General features: G+C 40.2%; 1 protein-coding gene across 1 annotated transcript; it reads left to right on the top strand.

Annotated features, from left to right (window-relative positions):
• Positions 1-4,701: 4,701 nt before the first annotated feature.
• On the top strand, positions 4,702-13,019 carry diras1b (DIRAS family, GTP-binding RAS-like 1b; the record flags this gene model as incomplete). Its single annotated transcript, XM_014023563.1, is given in 3 exon segments — positions 4,702-4,973; positions 7,426-7,766; positions 10,591-13,019. Coding segments are annotated over 2 exon segments (597 nt in total). The 3' UTR covers positions 10,879-13,019.
• Between the last annotated feature and the right edge of the window lie 8,522 nt (positions 13,020-21,541).

Raw genomic sequence — 21,541 nt, 5'->3', positions numbered from 1 at the left:
TGGTTTATCTTTGTTGAAATATTTTTTTAAAAGGAGCAGATATCGTAAGAATTTTCATTCTTCTTCTGCTGCCTTTCATTTTATTTTATTTGTATTGTTTTGTTGTGTGAAATGTTTTAATGAAATAAACAAATGAATTTAAAAAATCACAAAACAACCTAGAAGACCTGTGTTTATGCTTAAACTCATTTATCATGAAATGCTAAAAATAAGATAATAGATCACCTAAAACATAACCCATAAACCATAATGTTCAATTATACATACTGTATTGCCCTACTTTTGACCTGAGGATAACAGGACTTTTCTATATGTAGCATCAAAGCTGAAGTATTTTTCCTTGTATATAATACACCAGCACAACTAAGCCGAGCTTAAATTAGTATGAGAACAGGTCAGCCAGTGGATATTTCCAATGCATGAAAGCAAATGAAGAAATGTGTTTTTGTAATAAATACCAATGATACGGGTTTGTGAATTCATTTATTTTGATTAGGCCCAGCATTGTTCCACTTTACAAAATTAATTGAATTTTTCATGTGTTTGAGTAAACGGACAAACAAATTAATCAGGAATTGGCGAATGGTTCTCTATTCAGCTGTGCAAGAGTGTGTGAAAAAAAACCGGGGCATCTGGTGAGTCTGTATGTTTGTGACTGTCCAGTAGTTTTAAGGTTTTATAGACAAGATGACGCAAAGCTTCAGGAGAATAAATGTGCGAACTGACAGAAGCATACTGGAAATGTTTCTGTGTGTCAAAAAAAAGTTGTATAGGTCTTCTGGATGGGTTCTTCTCTAATGAAACGTTTCGTCTCTCCTCCAAGAGACTTCTTCAGTCTGAGAGTTTCAGGCAAAATTCAGGCTTTTAAGGGGTTCAACGACACAGGAAATTCATGGTTCAATATTTTTTCAATACAAAAAAGCAAAATTTCCATACCCTTGTTAACTTGTAATTTATTTACAGTATATTAATTGTGAACATTTGTTTAACCGTACAGTTTTTAAATTAAATATTGCTGAAACAGCAAGTTTCTCAGTGGATCTGCACTCAAAAATGCAGCCTAGGTGGAGAAGTCGAACACAGATCCACTGATCCTTTAACACTGAGCATCTTCAGAAGACAAGTTGATAAAGTAAATTTTTTTAATCTGTATTCTTCGATACAGCACTGTTCGATACGGTTCGATACGGGTACATGTATTGCTGCACCCCTAATATATATGTAGAATGCACATAGCCCGCTGCCATTCATTAATTTTTTCTTTACTGTTATTTAGATAACTCATCTCCTCTCATTTGCAAGAGAGACTTGTAACACAAACACCTGATGTCACATCAAAATCTATTTTTGTTAAATTTGGAAAATTTCATTTTGTTGTGTCTCCTGGGATCCTGTCATACCGATTACTTAATGCTCAGAATGTGTGTTGGGGCTGACTCTTAGTCACTATACCACCCAGTCATAGCTTAATATTTGTAAAACTCACAAATTTATAACCCCTCTTGTGTAGACTGTGGCAATCATTTTGGCTGGTTGGGTAATTGATGTAAAATTCATAATGATTTTTTTTGAGAGTTTCATTAAAATCCATCCATCAGAAAGTTTGAAGCGGTTGTGTTGTCAGGCTTTTATCATTCACATGGACATGTCTTTTTAATGTTATTCTTGTCAGAAATCATTGTAAATGAGCTCGTATGGTGGCACCCTTAGTTTTTCATTTGCCGCTTAGCTACGTAAATATTTTGCTAATCTCTATCTTTTGTTTAGCATTGTCATGGTGGCTATATGCGACAGGACATATGCTGGGGGTAATGCTGGGACAAAAGCTGAAGGCTAGATTGTCCATATTTGCAGCCACTTCCTTACAGTCTTTGTGATCGACAAAGAACCCAGTCTTATGTTGACTGAGTGGTCCGGATCCTTCGAAGGATGCAGCCCCTGAATATGGACACAGCCAATATATTTTCAAAACTGCCAGAGTTACAGCCACCTGTGTTTACTAGGATCAGTTGGCTGTGGCGGCCATCTTGAAAGGAGGTGACTCCAAAATGCATTCAGTTGTAGAAATCAAACCGATGATGATAACTTTCTGGAAGTTAATGAAATATTTTGGCAGCAGCACAAGTCATCTCAATCAATCAAAGACATGGGCAAAAAAAACTATTATTTTGCCGCATTCGCCATCAGTGTTGGGCGATAGTAAAGCACAAAAAGAGGAGACAAAATGTGGAGAGATAGCTTACGTTGTGGAGAAGGGTCATTAATCTTAAAACCCTGGTGTCAAGGACAAACAGTGACGGAGTGGAAGGGCAGTATGTGTGTCACCTGTGTGTGCAGGAGAGAGAGAGAGAGAGAGAGAGAGAGAGAGAGAGAGAGAGAGAGAGAGAGAGAGTGAACAGCTCAGGTGGAAGAAGGGGCGGGGGGGCGGGCAGAGTAAGGTTTTTGATGGGCAGAAGCTAAAATCAACGGCCAAAATAAATAATAATTAAAGAAAAGGTTCCAAGAGACAGACTGTCAGCACCTGGAGAGACACAATCCATTGATTAAAACCACAGAAGCTTTAGTTTATTGATCTGACAGCACAGTGACCCGGGGAGGAAGAGCAGAGGAGACAAAGAGGGAAACAGCAGGCAGGAGCTCAGGGAGCAGGTCAGACACAAAGAACCACACACTCCAACAGCAGGCAGGTTAATGCTCTTATTTTTAAATCCTTACTGTAGAAATCCTGTGTGCTTTAATGTATGTATGTATTTGTGTTACATTGGTTCAAATAAAGGCCTAGCATTCCTAAACCAGTATCTGTGAAATTCACAAAGTTTAAGCTACTTTTGTGTTTTGGGTCAATTGGCTTGGCATCCATCTTGAACCACACTGACTCTCAAATGAAATCAGTTAGCTTTATTTCTAATGAGTCCTCTTTGATTTCAGTGGAAATCCCTCCAGCGAGTCATGACATTCAGTATTTTGCTAACAGACACACAAACTTAGGTTAAAAGCATTTTTGCCTGAGTTTTACCTTTCAGAAGCGGCAATAACTAACTATAACTATAACTAACTATAACTATAACTAACTGTAATTATAACTAACTACAACTTTAACTAACTATAACTATAACTAACTGTAATTATAACTAACTGTAATTATAACTAACTACAACTTTAACTAACTATAACTATAACTAACTATAACTAACTATAATGCATAATTGCATAGAACAACACACACCAACAGCACATCTGAGGTTGGGTGTGTGTGTTGGGGTCTTTTTTCACTCCCCCGTTCCTCGTTGGCCCTCTGGGGATGGGGTCCAGAGGAGGGGCAGACCGTCTCGTGGGGCCTGGGCTGCAGGTGGGCTTGGGGCTTGGAGGGGTGCCGGGGGTGTGGCTGGCACTCCGGCTTCCCTGGGGGTGTTCGGGCTCCCGGGGTCTGGCTCCTGGTTGCTGTGGTCGGCCTGCTGGCTGGGGTGGCTGCTGGAGTCCAAGGGGTGGTCGGTTGGGGGTGAGCGCTTGGCCGCTGGTGGTGTGTGGGGGTGGTCCGGGGCGTGGCTTTGCTGGGGCGGGGGACTGGCCAGTCAACCTGGTGCGGCTCGGGCCAAGACTTGGCTGCCTGCTCCTCTCCACCCAGATTGAGGGGGTCTACCTCCTGGGTTCGGATGTGAGCTGCCCTCTATAGGGGGCTGGTGCATATCCTGGACCTGGGGGGTATAGAGGATGTATGTGGATTGTGGCGACCATCCTGTGTGTCTGGAATGAGTGGCTGAGAGAATGAGGGTGGGACTGTGTGATTGGGTTTGTGTATGCTTGTATTTTTGTCAGGCTGGGACTTGGGCGGCCCCTTCTTCATGATCATTTGAGGGCCCATTGCTCCCCTGCTGTGCTGTCCTCTGGTGGGTTGTGCCTTTGCCCGCCGGCACGCTGGTGGTTCTCGTTGTCTGGGGCTGGGTGCTTGGGCATGTGCCGGCTCGGCCCGGTGGGGCTTGGGTCCCTCTGGCCCTGTCGGGGGAGGGGGTGCACCCTGGGGGCCCGGGCCTCTGTGTCCATGCCTAGATCTGCTCTGGTGTGGTGGGTACCGGCGGGGCCTGTGAGCTCGTCACTGCTGGCCCCAGGAGTTACTGTGTGTGGTCACAGGTGGGGCTCTCCCGGTTCTCTCCTGTGGTCCCCTTTGTGGGGTGGGTGGGCATCTCTCCGGCACAGGTGTCTCTGGGGGCTCTGCGCTTGGGGTCTCTCTCGGGGTCTTTGGCGCTGGTCTCCCTTATGTCAGCTTTGGGCTTTACGGGTCGTGTCTGTGGTCCTCCACAGTCACTTTGAAACATTCCATTGGAGAAGATCTTGTGTATTCATGCATGCTCACAACCGCACACAAACAGGTGTTTACATCCTGGGTTTTCTGTTCGGACACTGATTGAATGGTATGTGAATATGTGTATGTATAGATATAAATGCATATGTGTATATGTATATATATGTGTGTATATGTATGTAGGTATGGGTATGTTATGGGTATATATTAGGGCTGCAACGATACAGGAAATTCACGGTTCGGTTCGATACTTTAGTCTCACGGTTTGATATTTTTTCGATACAAAAAAAGAGAAATTTCCATGCCCCTTTTAACTTGTAATTTATTTATATTAATTATGAACATTTGATCCACTGAGAAACTTGCTGTTTCAGCAACATTCAATTTAAAAACTGCACTTTTATCAGGGTTTAACAAATTGTCAAGAATGTGCAACCAGAAAGTAATCAGACTCAGGAGACCAGAAATACAAAATAGTGAATGTTTATTTACAAGTGGAGGGGAAAAGGGTAGGTCCAGGGTTTCACTGTTGATGACAGGAAGGAGTTGAATTAGTTGCAGGTTGAGTAGCTTGAGAATAAGATTTATCTTGATGTTTGTTTTGTAGCTTACGGTTTGGAGAAGAACACGAGGAGTGGAGGAGAGGGAAGTCCAGGAGTGCACGATGAGTCAGGTGAGTATTTACAGATGATGATTGTTTAGGCTCTTGGAGGAGATGGTCAGCATTTGAGGTAGGCAGGCAGGCAGGCGTATGAGCAGAGGAGCACACAGTAAAAATCCACGAGGGGTAAAATCCACAAAGGGTCCAACTGGAGAAGATCACAAGAGAAACACACATTAGTTTAACTCAGAGAAATGAACTCTAGAGGTGGCTCAGAACCATACCCAAGTGTATGATATGTTCCAGCGTCGTTGTGTCCTCAGAGGAAGCCTTATAAAGCCCAGTGGCTCATCAAGGAGATTGCCACCAGCTGCTGCCTGTTAGCTGCCAGAACCAATCAGGGATGTGACTGTGAAATCCTCACAACTTTTGAGGTTAAACAAATGTTTATAATTAATATTAATAAATTACAAGTTAAAGGGGGCATGGAAATTTCTCTTTTTTTGTATCGAAAAAATATCGAACCGTGAGACTAAAATATGAACCAAACCGAACCGTGAATTTTTTGTATCGTTGCACCCCTATATGTCGGGTGTGTTGTCTTGTGTTTTCTCGATATATATTTCACATATCTTCTAATCTCTCTTTCACTCTTTCCCATTACATTTAACTTTTTTCTCTTTCTTTTCCTTCTTTATTAAAAAACAAGTGTCAATAACTAGTTTGTCAGGGCAGATTCATTTAGCAAAATTTAACCAAAGAACAAATTTTAATTAAAAAAAAATTGTCACTGGACAAGTTGTCAGGCGATATGCATTCCTTGTATTGAGTTGGATTTTGACTCAAACTTTCTATTTTGTTTCAAACCAGATCTTAAAGACATAATCAGCTTCAAAGATTCTTTTATCCCATCTTTTTGTGGTGTTTCCTTCAAATAATTCAGAAATATCTTGATCTAAAAAATGGCTTAAAGCCAATACTTTTAAACTTTTTTCTTTTTTCTTTCTTTCTTTTTTAGCTGAGTGGATCAAATCAGAGTGAAAGTACAACAAAGTGATATTGGATATTATTTTTATAAAAGCTTAATGTTTTTAAGTTGTGACTCCCTTCCAAAGGTTTTATAAATTGGATTGTGCTATTTTTCACGGTTTTGTGACCTCGGCACAAGTGAAGATTATTCTCCTGAGCTTTTGTTTGTCTCCTTCAAGGTTTTCTTTAGTTAATAAATGATGAACTGCAGGAATGTTCGGAGGATGACCCTGAGAGACTGGAACACTGTAAAGTACATTGATTTTAAAAATGTCTGCGTCAGGCAAAAATACATGGAGGCTCACCAAACTCATTCCTTCTAATTTGTGCTCTGGCTCATAATCTGACTGATAAAATTATTAAAAACCCAGCGGCCTGAGGGTGAGTTCAGCTTCTCTGTTCCTTCTTTTGCTTTGTAAGCTTTAATGTTTTCCCTCAACCTGTTTACCCCACAATTCAATTCTACATCAATTGTGTTTACTGATGTGGGTCCAAAACAAAACAAAAGCCATCTGATGGCACTAAACACGAAGATTAGACCAACTGCATTTTGCAAAATGTAAATGGTAAGGAAGCTAAACCTGAGTTGTTTAAGAAATAAGTAGACCCCTAGCCAAAAAAAAGGCAAAATGCAAGCTAAAAGCAACACACTTACTAAAGTGATATGTTGCAAATTTCTGAGTAATTAAAAGCTAAAAGTACAAAACAACTGGCCAAAACTTAAAAGGAGCTAAATGTTAGCTTAAAGCTAAAAGTAAAAAAAAAGTTAAAAAAAAAAAACCCTAGCTAAAAGCTAATAGTTCAACACTAACAGTTGTAGCAGATTGGCAGATAATTTTAAAACTATAAAAAGCATAAGAAGACAAAAATAGAACCAGTTTGCTGAAGTAAATTTAAGAATCATGTTTTTGAAGGAACATACAGTATGTATGTATGTAGGTTTGTGTACTGTATTTTTATTGAGAAAATATTATTTAAAAATATAAAAGTCACACAAAAGTAAAATCAAATACTCTTTTTCTGAATGAGCTAATATATGAATGACTAAATACTGCAACGAATGCTGAATTAGTTAGATTGCAAAAAGAAATTTGGAAAATTTAAAAAAACTCTAGAAAACATCAATGTGAATGCAGAATATCAACTAGTATAACCCAATATAAAAACAGTACATTCCATTACCACATTTTAGAAATGCCAACTAAAAAGTTGTTCATCTGAGAAAGCCAGCAGATTGCAGCTAGCTCTCCCATTTGCCTAAACTCTAGGAATTACAAGTAAACCTGCAGTGTGAGAGAAATGGTTTTCTTTAGGAAAATGTGGAACAACAAGATCTTTTAATATATCAGATGGAGCTTGATTGCTAAGAAATTTCTATGTTAGAAGTAAGATTCTAATTCTATTCTGAATTTGACATGTAACCAGTAAAGAGAAGCTAATGCTTGCGTGAACTTGACTCTCCTCTCATCAGAACTGTCACGTTTCTATATTCCAGGTGTAACACTGTCTCAAAACTGAGGGGCCGGAATGCCGGAGCAGAGCAACGACTACCGCGTGGTGGTGTTCGGGGCTGGAGGAGTGGGGAAGAGCTCCCTGGTTCTGCGCTTCGTTAAGGGCACCTTCAGGGACACCTACATCCCCACGGTGGAGGACACCTACCGACAGGTGATCAGCTGTGACAAGAGCGTGTGCACGCTGCAGATCACAGACACGACGGGCAGTCACCAGTTCCCGGCCATGCAGCGTCTGTCCATCTCCAAGGGCCACGCCTTCATCCTGGTCTACTCCATCACAAGCAAGCAGTCCCTGGAGGAGCTCAAGCCCATTTATCAACAGGTGGGAGTTAACTCAGTTAAAGACCCAGCAGTCCTTGAAAAGTTGCATACAGTGTCACCCACTGGATTTTGTGAACATTTTAAACTAGATTCATCATTCTATGATCAGAACACAGGCAGTTTTGGTAAAACCTTGTTAGTGAAGATCTTGTGAAATATGTTTGCTCTCAGAGTTTGTGTTAAGATAGACTCTCATCTACCAACATTAAATTTTACAGGTGGGGTATTATGTATTGTCCAGGCACATAGTTTAATTTCACACCACAATAAAGTGACTATGTTACTTTCGGTTGTTATCAAAACACTGCATAAATCAAAAATAAATTTGACCGCATGATAGTCTATCTAAATGCTTTGAAAATGGCCTCTGTCTCTTTAAAGGGATCCATGATTAGTTGTAACATTAGACTTTATTTGATAAACATTTATTTTAACTGTAAAGTAAAGACTGTAATAATACTGTAGGGTTTAGTTTTGTAAATTTTTAAAAATATATTTTAACACGGACGGAGCCATTTTATTTACACGCAAAGCATTCTGGGTAAATAATGACATGGATAGGTCCTCGGTGTGAGCGAGCTATATCCACCCTGAAGGTTAATCTTGGACAATATCTGATGATCGACTCTTTTAAATGAAACCAGAGAGCGTTGACAGAGAGGAGAAGGTAGAAATGACTCAGCCTGGAACTGAAAATATGGATGGAGGACAACAGAGCTGCTTCATGGAAGAAGAACCTCAACTTAGCCTGTTAGCCTTTGCGCTAGCACCAACGCTATATTGCTTTATTTGTATTAGCTTGGTGCTAGCACGACAAACAAGCTAAACTGAGGTCCTCCATCCATATTTTCAGTTGCAGGCTGAGTCATTTTTGTGTTCCCCTCTCTGTCATGTGGATGGAGGACCTCAGTGATGAGAGGAGAATGTGTAGCGCTGAGCTATACATATATATGGTGATAGCGTCTGGGCTAATGTTAGGGTTATATTGCTAACATTTACTGTTAACAATATTTTGCTAACTGACAGGCAGAGTTGACTAATAATAAATAGTTAATAGTAACGTTCTAAAAACAGATTATAGATTACTCAGAAGCTTCTTGGAGTAAAATTTGGGGATGACTCAGCTACTACTTCTCCAAATTATAGGTCAAAATTAGTAAAGATGACCAAATAGCAGCCTTTTTTTTTGTATTTTCTAAGTTACTTTTGGTGCAAGATGATAAATAAATTAGTATGTGGTTAAATAGTAAAGATTTGGAAACAAATTTAGTTTTAAATTGAAGAAACCTCACACACCTCATTTTAACTCTGTTTGCAAGCAAACATTGTCAAGATGTTGACTTTTCAGAGCTACCATCCAAAGTTTAACATTTTTATTAGATTAAAGTCTAGCTTTGACTGTTTTCAAGAATAAAGATGCATTTGCCTTAACTGCAGTTAAATTTTCAAGTAAACCTTTGTAAGAAAATTTTGTGTTCTTTAACTGAAATCGTGATGAAAGCACAGGAATGTTAATTAGATTAAAACGTGAAGGGAATGGAACCATACAACCCCAGATCTGGTTCTGAGCTAAGCTTTTATTGCTTACGGCTGAAGCAAGCAAAGCAGTGCTGTCCAAAACCGTAAGTTCTGGTCTATACATACAGGGATCTTCAGTACCTGGAACGCCCACTACAGGCCTACGGTTGAAATCACAGGCACTCTGAACAGCAATGCTCACCTAATGTTTTTATTAAAAGAGACCAATTATGGGTCCTAGAAATTTTTATGGGATGTCTGTGGGCTATCCAGACCATGTTCATTYWRTWKAATGCACAAAATAATTCTCAGATAATAAAATTTCCCATTTTCTAGTTCTGCCTGCTCTTCTCTGTTCAGAAGAGCTGTTTATGTTAATGAGCTCTGTTGGTAACGCCCTCCAAAAATCTGTTGACATTAACTCCGCCCTCCAAAGCCAGTGTTTACGTTAGCATGGCTAATAATAGCAGAAGCTCCGTTGTACAACCATATGAGACCCAGAGGCAGAGTCGGTCGCAGCTTCTTTTTTTTCCCTCCCCCTCCTCTGCTCTGCGCTCTGTTACCAGAGCAGGGAGCAGCAGCGGTCAAAATACCTCAGAAACTAGAACAAATAGGCTTTAACAAGGCTTTAATAAGCTAAACAATAGAGGCACATGAGAAAACGTGTTCATAACGAACGAAAATAAATAAATAATTAAATTGCGTCCATGCCAGTCTCAAACGCTGGTCTCCCACTCTTTGGTCCAACGCTCTACCCATTGCCCTATTGGAGGCTTGTTGTGAAATGAGCTGTGCATTGCACAGCAACCATGATGGATCTTTATACTGAGGAGGTGGAGCCTCACCCGGGGGTTGCTAGGTAAGGGGCTGAACGCAGGTTCCGGTGGGTTGTCGTACGGCTTGAGACATCACAAAATGACGGAAGTATAAAACTTGTCATTAATACACATTAAAAATACATTTACTTACAGTAAAAATGCCCCTGGGTGCATTTTTTTTGGTTCTAGGACTGTTTTTTAAGAAGTACATACCCAAAGTTTAGTAAAAAAAAAAAAACCTTTAAAAAGTGGATTTTGCATAACAGGTCCCCTTTAACGGTTCATTATGTGTTGTCAAGGTGCTTCGGGCATGTAACTAAACCTATTTTAATCAAGACATAACAATAGATCATAAAAGTCAAGCCTTAAAAAGGAAACTAAGACAAATGGTGTGGTGCTTCAAATCAGTATCTAACTAACTAATAAATTTCTTCACCTTTATTTAACAAAATTAGCAACTTCTCTTATTGCTTTCCCTGCCCTCTTCAGATTCTGGCCATAAAAGGCAACGTGGAGTCCATCCCCATCATGCTGGTGGGAAACAAGAGTGACGAAACCCACCGGGAGGTGGAGACCAAGGACGGGGAGGCCCAGGCCAACCAGTGGAAGTGCGCCTTCATGGAGACGTCGGCCAAGACCAACCACAACGTGACGGAGCTCTTTCAGGAGCTCCTCAACCTGGACAAGAAGAGAAACATGAGCCTCAACATTGACGGCAAGCGCTCCGGGAAGCAGTCCCGCRCTGAGAGACTGAAGGGCAAATGCAGTGTGATGTAGACCCTAAAGGAGAAGGACGGGGGGAGGGAAGGAAAGGGTGGGGGAGGAAACACCGATCAGGAGGGCAAAAGAAGACAAGACAACTGAAAAATGGATCCGTCTGAGTAAAAACGATCGGGATATGTCAACTAGAATCTCATCATCCACGTCCCCCTTTGTTTGGGTCGCTCATTCACAAACAGATGCAGATAAAAGCAAATATTTGGCTGGAAGGACAGAAAGCTGTGTGGGTGGAGGTGAGAGGGAGGCGGATCACAGATCTCAGACTGCAGCTGTACTTTTACAATACGATCTCCAAAATCTCCTCTTACTCTTGCATCTGTGCTTCTCCGCTCACCCCTGAAAATCCTCACCGACATCCCACCATCCTCATCCTCTGCAGCCCCTCTATAACACCTCTAGGAAACGTAATGTAGACGTGACAAATCCAACCAAATTAGTCAAGCCCGCCCATCGGTCCTCTAAAAGTTGGGACTCGTGCGTCTGAGGCATGAGCAGCACTTAGCAGAACATACGACCCACCGCATCGATGGAGGACTCTGATGTAAATACACACAGGTTGTATGTAAATATACACCTTCTAGCTTAAATATGTTCAGCCCCAACTAGTCTCAGCAATCAAAGTGGACTTCGTGGCTCCGAGGATGAAATCTCATTTTAAAAAAGAGCCGACTTTACATTAATCATGCTGTCATTTCTGTGGAAAAACTGGTCCGTGGACCCTCAAAACGTGGAGGTGTTTCTCAGTACACTGACAGGACGCAGCAATCCTTTTAAGACTCTCTTCATGTGTAGAATAATTCTGAATGAAAAGGAAACTCACGGAAAAATCAAGTTGGCCTTATCTGCGAGGATGAAATAACCCTCTGTAGGGCTGGAGTAGGAACGGGGATGGCGTTTCGATCCAAGGAATTTCAACTCGCTTTGGCACTTTTCATCTGAGGGTTTCTTTTTACGCCTTTTTCTTTTCTTTTTTTTTTTTTGTTTGTTTCTAGTGTTTTATTGTTTTGTAATGCTCTTTGAATTCATGTCAAGTGGCAAAAAAAATTTTAAAAAATTATCCTTAATTTCAAAGCACACAGAGGAAATCTAGGTAAACTGGTTTGCTAACGGATCATACACAGAACAGGGCACACACATAAACACACAAAGCATTTGTGCAAGTGTCACAAAAGAGAAAACACACAGAGACCATTGAGGCTCACTCAGCCTAAATGCCCTCACATTGCACTTTATATCATACTCACAGGTTTAGGTTGTGGTGTTTTTACCTGCGTTATATTAAATATCTTTATGGAATAGCTCTGCTGCGAGCCCAAAGTGCATATAAATACACAGATTATCCATGCAGGAGCTCTTATTGTACACAGAAGAGCCAAAAGCACAATACTTTTTACCAACATATCTGTCTGTGCATTCTTTACGTTTCTTGTTTTTATTTGTGTTTTTTTTTCTCCTCAATTCCATCTTAAAGATATTCACCACTCCTGAGCACGGAGGAACAATAGTTTTCGTGTTTTTTTGTCCAATACGTGGCACAATAAAGTTGTGATCCTGCTGAACCACAGGGAACTGCTGTGTGAGAGGCAGAGAAGTTTCAGATTATTTATCCACTCTTCTCCATTTCTCAGGTGGTTTCAAAAAAATATGTGTACGGAGGATAATCCCGCTTGTTTATAATCCAAAGACGACGAGCCCTTTTAGTTTTATAGTGGTGGTGGAAGGAGGGGTGTGTGGGGGGGATCACAGCCACTGTCCTCAACGGTTTCCTCCCCTGGGTCCAGCAGGATCAACAACCAGGCACTTTAAGGGTCACATTTTACTTGAAGACTTATCAATCAGCATCATGTAAGATGACCCACATGCATCATTTACGCCCATTAAAATATCCCAGCTGTGCGGTTTGCCTGTAAATAAACATGTGCTCGTTCAATCAAAAGACCAGAAGTGCTTCAAGTAAGATGTTACCCACATAAAGTAACCCTGTCCCCCACTGAAACGTGGACGTTTTAACACACAGCTTAGTGATGATACTCAAACAATTTTGTTTTAAATCCTCACAGGTTTTTTTCACCCTTCATATCTATGTGTTAGGTAATACTTGCAAAATGTGAATATGTAACTAAAGGTTTGCCTCTCTGGCTGTTGATTTCTTTGTTTTTGAATGAATTTGTTGTTATTGCTGTGTTGTACTTTGCACTAACGTGAGGTCCTCCTAAACTCCAAAATTGACATTGTAAGCTAACCCTTTACATGTTAGAGGCCAGGGATGCTCTAATGGACTTTAATACTTTTTTATGTAACAGATATGATTTAAACATGTTTTCAGTAGCTTTGATTTGATGCCAGATAAATGGGGTAAAACCTACAGCAACATGTGGCCCATTTGAAGCTTTCCATCTAAAAAACAAACAAACAAAAAACAAATCTATTATCATTTCAAGCCTCAGCTCTGTTCTGATTTAATCTTCAGGCAGCGGTTCACACGCTGCATAAATATCAGCCTCGACACGTCTGGCTGCTTTACGCAAATGCCAGATTGCGTGCGCATGTTTGTGCAATCTGTTTTTCTGCTGACGTTAACAGGCAGGAGACTGTCATTGTTCACGTCCCTGCATGGAATATGATACAACAGAGACTAGAGCGAGGGGGTGGGGGGGTAAAAACACAATGAGGCAGCAGGCGAGAGCAGCACAAGACGAAGAGAGGGAGGGAGTTGGGCTATTAATAGACGTAGTGTGAAAATGTGAAATTCAAATGGCGAGCTGCTGCCTGTGGGTGATTCAGATGAGCTTGTGAGGAGATGCGTGTGGAGCTCAGAACAAAGTCTGTGGACCGTGTGAGTCTAGCAAGAATCAGGACAGAAACCTCTGCCCCCACCCCCCACCCCCACCCCATAGCTTGTCTCATCTCATTTGCACCGTCTCATTGTGTGTGTTTGTGTGTGTGTTCAGTCACCTTTTGTTTTTGTTTTTCCTCTTGTTGGCCTGCATGAATCACGTCCATGCCTGTGCATTGTTTGTTGTTGCTGTTAGATGTTTAAATCTTTCCTTTGCATCATATAGAGGAAGCCTACTCATTCTGCATGAGTCATCCTGAGCAGCTCATGCACACATACAGTACGCATAAWCCTATTCTGAAGTGTTGTCACGCCTGAAATATTAACACTTAGATCATCTCCGGAAACACATGTAAATAGGTCAGTTTTGTAACATAGCTGTGAGAACAGCTATGTTAGTCATTGGTTTTGTTAATTAATCCTCTGCAAGAGCTGCCCAAAAAAAGCATTTTTTTTCCTGGGAAAAGTCCAGATTATAGCTTACTTTTAAATTCTAGGGTTGTTTTTACACAATTGCCCACATAGAAAAATTATCTGGCCCAGCTCTGGCCCACACAATGCACTATGATACAACAAAGAATAACGGCCCTTTGGTGGCCCAGATTTGATTTGTCAGAGGTGGGCCAGATCTGGGCCAGCACATAAACCAAACCACAACTAGGCCAGTTGTGGCATGCCATCTTAAAAACAGTGCCATCATTGCAAGACCTGGCCCACATCTGGTCGACAAACCACCTGCCATGTTGTGCCAATTTGACAAACACGCCTGTTTGTTATGTGGGATATATTTTCTCAGGCCTGTATGTCTCTGTCAGCTGGCAGATTCTCTCCAAAATGAGAAAGTGAAGAAAAAAAACTGATTAGAAATTACTGTAAACATTAGAAAGGTTTCACCGCCTAAAACAATGGGCCTCATGCAAAAACATGTTCGTATTCTTATCCTAAATTTCTCTTACTTTTGTTCATACAAAGGGTTCGTACGAACATGTCACGTTAGATTCAACAAACTCTTCTATCTTCAGGAAAAGTGTGTAAATGAGCTGCGTAAATTCCACCTGTTCGTATTCAGCTGCTCGTGCACACGAGAGGAGATTAGCATAATTACCACCCCAAAAACACCRTATAAGGCTGTGTTTCCTGCCTCAGATACAAGGAAGTGTTCATTCATGAAAATGGCAGCGATAATTAAAAAGAAGAACTTTACGAGTTCAGAGATTGAAGTCCGTCTGTCAGAGATCCAGAAAAGAAAATCTGTCATTTTTAGCAGGTCAGCTGTGGAATAAAAAGAGCTGCTAAAAGTATAAACAACTGTGTTAAATCATTTTCATTTATTCAGAAGACACACCGTCGCGCACCGTATGCCCCCCCGCGCAGTCTCTAGTGGTCTTAGTTGCGTTCTGAAATAAGCATTTTAAAATGTTTTCAAAATAAGTCTGGCACTTTGGAGAAAATCCAGGACTCGCTGGAGGGATTATGTATCCCCTCTGGCCTGGGAACGTCTCAGAGTCCCCCAGGACGAGCTGGAAAGTGTCGCCGGGGAGAGGGAAGTCTGGGTCTCTCTGCTGCTGCCCCCGCGACCCGATCCCAGTTAAGCGGCAGAAAATGGATGGATGGACAATTTATTGTTATTCTAAATTATTACATTTAAAATTATAACTCTAATTCAAGCAGAATAGCCTATTGTCAACATAATTATGGAGTGTGATTTATTTTCAACTCAAAATATCTTCAAACTAACAAAATATAAAGTTATTAATGAAGAAAACTCGTCTGGATAACAGCAGACTGACTGCACATAAAATATACGACAGGTCTGGACCACTCGTGAATTTTGTTCGTATCTGAAAAAAATCGTAGAATACGAAAACATTGGTGAATGCCACAAATTCTCCTAAATCACTCGTACGCACAACTTAAGAACAAATCTGTGCGTACGAACGGTTTTTGCATGAGGCATTCTAAAAGTGAGAGAAGCTGTGCCACCTAAAGTAAACAGTCAAACATTGGAGAAAAGTTTCACTGCTTAAAATGAATAACTACTGTATAAAATGTAAAAAATAAAAAAACAAGCTGCACCATTTAAAATGAATTAACAAGCAAACTGTGCTCCATTGTTTCCATTTTATATCAATGAACAGAAACAAAATGACACCTACAAAGTGACACTGCTAGCACACTTTTAAATAAGAAGTTCATCTTTTATTTGTTTATTATTATTTTTTCTTTAATCCGTCTGTTTATAGGCAACACGATTAGGTCTATACATAAAACAACAACTCACAGAAAGGCGTGTCAGAGGGACAGAGGGATTCATGCTGTGGGACAGCTGCACCGTCCCTGGTGCTGATGAAGGATGTGAGTGGACCAAAGAAATAATAGTCAAAAACTTGAAATTGTTTTTGACCAAAATGAGAGAAAAACCATAAAGGGGTGTAAATGTAGCTGCAATCTTAACAAAAACAGAAACATGGGAGATGGTCACTTTAGTTTTGTGTTTTGCAGCTGAAAATCTTTTGTTTACTTTTTGAACTTATTTTTGACTACATAAAAACCCAATTATATTTTTATTTATTAACTTTGAACTCTTTGTTTCCATTTTAATACAAAATTAGTTTATTAGCATTCATCCCTGTTTACATTCTAAAATTTGAGGTAAAAGACAGTTTTACCAGGAAAACAAACTATAATTTATTCATACCATCATAAACATGTATGTTATTCACATGTTCATTATCAGTAAAATTCATTCACTCATGAGTTTTATTGTTAAAGATTTACTGTTGTGTGATCTCACAAAACTGCCCTCACTACCCCCCGACATCTTGATCTCTCTTCCTGCTCGTTCCACCAGTTATACACGATGTTTTATTGAACAGACTAAAAATAAACCCGCTCCTATCTCAGTATAGATAGTTATAAATACTTTTTAGAGAGTTTTATATTTTAGAGAAATGAGAGCAGAGAGGAGAATTCTGTGGTTGGAAACTTTTCTTTTGTACAGTTACAGCATCTGATCAGAAAATGTAAAGTTAGGGGATTAAAACTGTAAAAACTTAGCTTTTAATATTTGGAGTTTAATAAATAGTTTTTATCTCAGCTGGAAAAACAGGAGGAGGGTTCTTTTTTGTTGTTGTTGTTGTTGTTTTACCATGTCCTGTCCAGCAGTATGAAACTCAGAATTAATGTCTGAGTGTCAAGGTTAGGACCAACAGTTTTACTTTCACAAGTGCGGCAGATGCTCCACTTGATATATATTTCAACTTTATTAGAAATTCTTCTGGGATTTTTTTTTTATATAAAACAGACGAGGAGATGGAAAGGGTAGAAGGGAGATCAGAAGGAGAGTTCTATGGAAACAAATGTTCTGCGTCAGACGAGTGGATCGTTTCTAGCAAGGTTATTATGTAGTTGTTTGGCAAAATAGTTTAATTGAATTGTTAAATTACTATTATTGCATTTTATGGAGATACTTTAAAATAGATTTTATCACAAAAGTCAACGTCCTTGAATACAACTGATCCTTTTTGACTGTATGTTTAATTTTATCTGCAGTGTCAGATTACTTCTGTCAGGATAACAAATGTAGTGAACTGTTTGACAGTTTGAGCCTCCATGGATTTCCTCACGTCAGCTCACAGAGTTTTAATCAGAAGTAGGTGAAGATGACCTCAGCTCAGAGCGCAGGCAGCATGATTTGTGTGGTTTTTGAAAGGCARTGTGGGAAGTCTTAAAAGTGACATGTGACATCTGGAGTTTTCCTGGTTTATCTGGCTCCTTTTTTTTCTTTCTTCTTCTTTTTTTTAAGCAACCAACGACAAAGTGCAGCCCTGACCGGATGAGCTTCTTGTCTGAGGAGCTGAGGAAAATCATTTCTGAGGGACAAACAAAAAGGAGGGAAACCACTCCCGTTGACTCTGTTAACCTCTCTTCACCCTTTACCACAGTCTGGTCCGGCGGCCTCAGATCCTTGCAGGATGCTGGTGCAGACAGGAAGTGGAAGAATTATAGACTTTGTGGATCCTGTAGTCTGGTACAATCTGGTTGCTCTGGCCTTTCATTCATGCATGGTCCCTATTGGTGTTCCAGGCAGCATGAGAACAAGGACACAAACTGTGAATCATCTTTGTACTTTTTAAGGAAATTCTTCTTGAGCACTGAACGGCTTTGGTTTTCGCAGATCTGTTTATTTTTTTTCTTTTCGTAATTGACTCTTGATTTATTATGTTGTKGTTTTGTTGGGACTTCTTTCTCTTGATTTGACTAATGTATAAATATTTATTCTAGCAATAGTCTTCCTATTAAGATATACTGTGCTAATGCATCCGCTGAATAATGGAAACTAGCATATATAAATATATATATACAGAGAGAGATGACAATAATCCAAACTGCAAAATGATTTTCTTAATAAAAACTGAACTGAGAAGGTTTTTTTGTTTTTATTTTTATTTATTTGCCATAAATATGTCAGTCACTATGAGGTTTTCCAAATATTAATGGTCCCTCCTGCTCCACCCACACCTCAAGGTTAYGTATTAGTGTAAAAACTGACCAGAAAATACATTTAAGCAGCAAGATTTGATTCATTTTTAAGTGATCAATTCACTAAATTTGAGCTTGATTGTATTTTTATTATTCCAACCAAACAGCTTTTTTATTGGCTCAATATGGAATATTTTTAAGTACAGTTAATAAAAATTAAAGTCTGCTTTTGTCCTTTCTGTTATCAAACAGAATTTAATTCAGACCAGGCTCATGAGCTAAAGGCTATTCTGAGTGACACCAAGACAAAAATGGATTGCTGTAGTCTGAAAACAACTACAATTTCTAAAACTAGTTCACATGAACACTACTGTATAAATATATTCACAACTGTGACTTCACCATCAAAGTTATTCCAACAAAACTGTAGTGTTACTAATACCAGGAACCAATCAAATTTCTTGGAGACAAGCAACGTGAGAGCATGACTAACACTGCTGTCTCGTGTGTTGAGCCCATCATAGAGAGAAACACAAAGTTTGGCTCAGTAATGGTAAATTTGTTTTCATGTTGGTTAATGTTAACTAGCTGTGGTGGCCATCTTGTATCGGGTTGACTTTAAAAAGTTATCACTTGCATATAAACATCCACTGATTACTTTCTGCGAGTTTCATTAAAATCTGTCCAGACGAGGAGGGTCGACACCAATAATTCCAAAGTTTTAAGCAGAAAAATCATATTAATTTAGGATGATTCTCAGCTACCACACCAGTGGCGGATCTAGGATTTTTCAATGTAAGGGGCCATCAAGGGGCCACAATATTCATAGAGGGGCCAAGTATTTGTTCAACATCCTTCCACACAAATCCCCAGTTTTTGTAAGATTTTTACATTTAATCAGTCACACGTTCAAACACTTGTAAAAGTTCGCAAAGTAAATTTTCCTGATCAGTTTTACGTTTTTTTTTACTGCACTTAAATAAAATACTCTCAAACACAAAATCTAGCGATCGTTGTCAGGAAAATACTTTTTTTCTGCTGGATTGTTCAAATTGAAAAGACTTCTGTAAGCTTGCTTCATGGTAGACTTTATTTGACTCACTGGTGCCACTAGTGGTTGGAGGTGGAACTGCAGCCCCCATCATTTTTCTTGGGCAAGGACAGGTGAGTGAAAGGACAGGGGCACTTCAGGGGACCAATCAGATTTCAGRTGGGGCCAATGCCTCTGTGGCCCCGCCCCTAGAACCGCCCCTGTACCACACCAAATTTTAGCTTAATACTTCTAAAACTGACTGTGTTGGAGCTGGTTGCTTAGTTGTGCTGAATGGGTTTGACAGATGCACATCTAATGATAACGTTCTGAGAGTTTCGTTCAACTCCTTCAGTGGTTGATGAAATATTTTGCTAACACAACAGACAACAGAACACAAAAACACAGACATGGAGAAAAAMATTTTTTTTAATTTTTGACAGCAGGCGATAATAATCATGTAATGTGGTACTGAATGTGATGTAAAATCGATAAAAGGTTTAGATTTGAGTTGTTTTGCAAGGACACAAATACACTTTGATTAGCTGTTATCTGATCCACTAAATTCATCTCTTATTTCTCCAAAAAGAAGCTAACAAGTTAAGATATACGTTGTTTATAACCTTTCCACAAACACCCCTTTATTATTGCTGTGCGCTGTGTTTTAATGTCTAAAGCTGACTGTGTGAGTCTTTCATTCACACACAGAGCTATAGCTTTGCAGTCTCGTTCCACTCTCACTTCTGTCTTCACTCCTTGACATCTGCTCGGGGATGCTGTGCTCAGCACGGTTACTATGGWGACGGTGTGACGTGGAGGACGGATGTGGGCATCAGTGGTGGAGTGACTGTGGTTGGAGAGACGGAGATGCATTACGACAGGCAGAGGTCTTCCAGCCTGCTGCTAGGGCTGTCCAACAACAGAGGAGGACAAACACTCGCACTCCCCGAAGCAACAGTGGCAACCCCCTTCTGCCCCGTTTTAATTAGATAATCAACCCGTCCGCACACTCTGCTGCAGCTACACACTCTGAGACACACATTCAGCCAATTAGGTCAATGATAAGCCTGCTAGCACACATGTAACACAAGACAAAATGAATGGGGGTGGGTGCCAAGAGCGTGTTTGATTGGTGACTCATGGGCTTCCACCGCTTATTTCTCAGAATTTACCTTGAGCATCTGAAAAAAAATTAAATAAAATAAAAAAGGGGGTGTGGGGGGGGGGTGCTGAAACTGAAGGGTGATGAAGAAAAAGGGAGATGTTAACCAGAGGCACACTGAGTTCATTTGGAAACTCTCCAACCCACCTGCCAGAGAGACTATATCCACAGACATTTGTGTCATGTTTTTTAAATAACCAGGAAAGAAGAAGGCCTGCACATCTGGAGTTTGCACACCAGATAAATGCATTTATAAAGACGAGACCACCGYAAAAACAGCCCTTCGACCAGTCTGTATTTAACCAGTAAACATGCAGCTAATGCAGCACCTTTCTCCCTGCAGGGAGGAGTGCTGGAGCTTAGAAACACAAAGAGAGGCCCACACTTCCTTTGAGACGTTGAAGGCAGGGGTGGAGAATTGGCGCCATCGTGTGGTGGATTTTTGTAAAACAGTCTGCGTGTTTACAGTCATGTTTACAGTAGGCCTACATATAAATCCAGATGTGCACATCAGTGAAACGCTGCTGGGCTCATWTTATGTTTCAGCGTTTGTTTTGAAGTCAAAGTGGAGGAGGGGAATGTATGTTCCTGCTCTAAGAAAGAAATGTTTTCACAATAAAACATTTTCTGTGCAATGATAAAAGATAAAAACTCCCTGTTTCGTCTCAGCAAGAAGATTGCCAGATCAAATCCCAACAGGGGACCTTCTAAAGTCTAGTTTGTATGTTCCCTCCATGCATGCTTCCAGGGTGTCCCTCACCCCCCCCCCCCCTCTCACATTAACATATGGACACCAGTGAACCCCTGTGATTATAAAAAGGATAGAAAATGTTCTCCCCGTGCACGTGTGGGCTTTCTTCTTGTACTTCAGTTTCCTCCTGCAGAACAAAAATGCATATTAAGCTAAATAATAACTCTGAATGCTAGGTGCAGTAAGGAAGTGAATGGTTGTTTGTTTCTATTTGTCCTTGAGGTGGACTTGTGATGTCCCTCAACTTTTGACACAGAAAAGAAAAAGGCAAAGAATATGGATGGATGGATGGATGGATGGATGGATGGATGGATGGATGGATGGATGGATGGATGGATGGATGGATGGATGGATGGATGGATGGATGCGCATACGGTTGACTGTCACTAACAAGATATT

The sequence above is a fragment of the Austrofundulus limnaeus genome, unplaced genomic scaffold (assembly GCF_001266775.1).
Source record: "Austrofundulus limnaeus strain Quisiro unplaced genomic scaffold, Austrofundulus_limnaeus-1.0 Scaffold376, whole genome shotgun sequence".
Lineage (NCBI taxonomy): Eukaryota > Metazoa > Chordata > Actinopteri > Cyprinodontiformes > Rivulidae > Austrofundulus > Austrofundulus limnaeus.
This window is presented reverse-complemented; position numbering and strand designations above follow the sequence as displayed.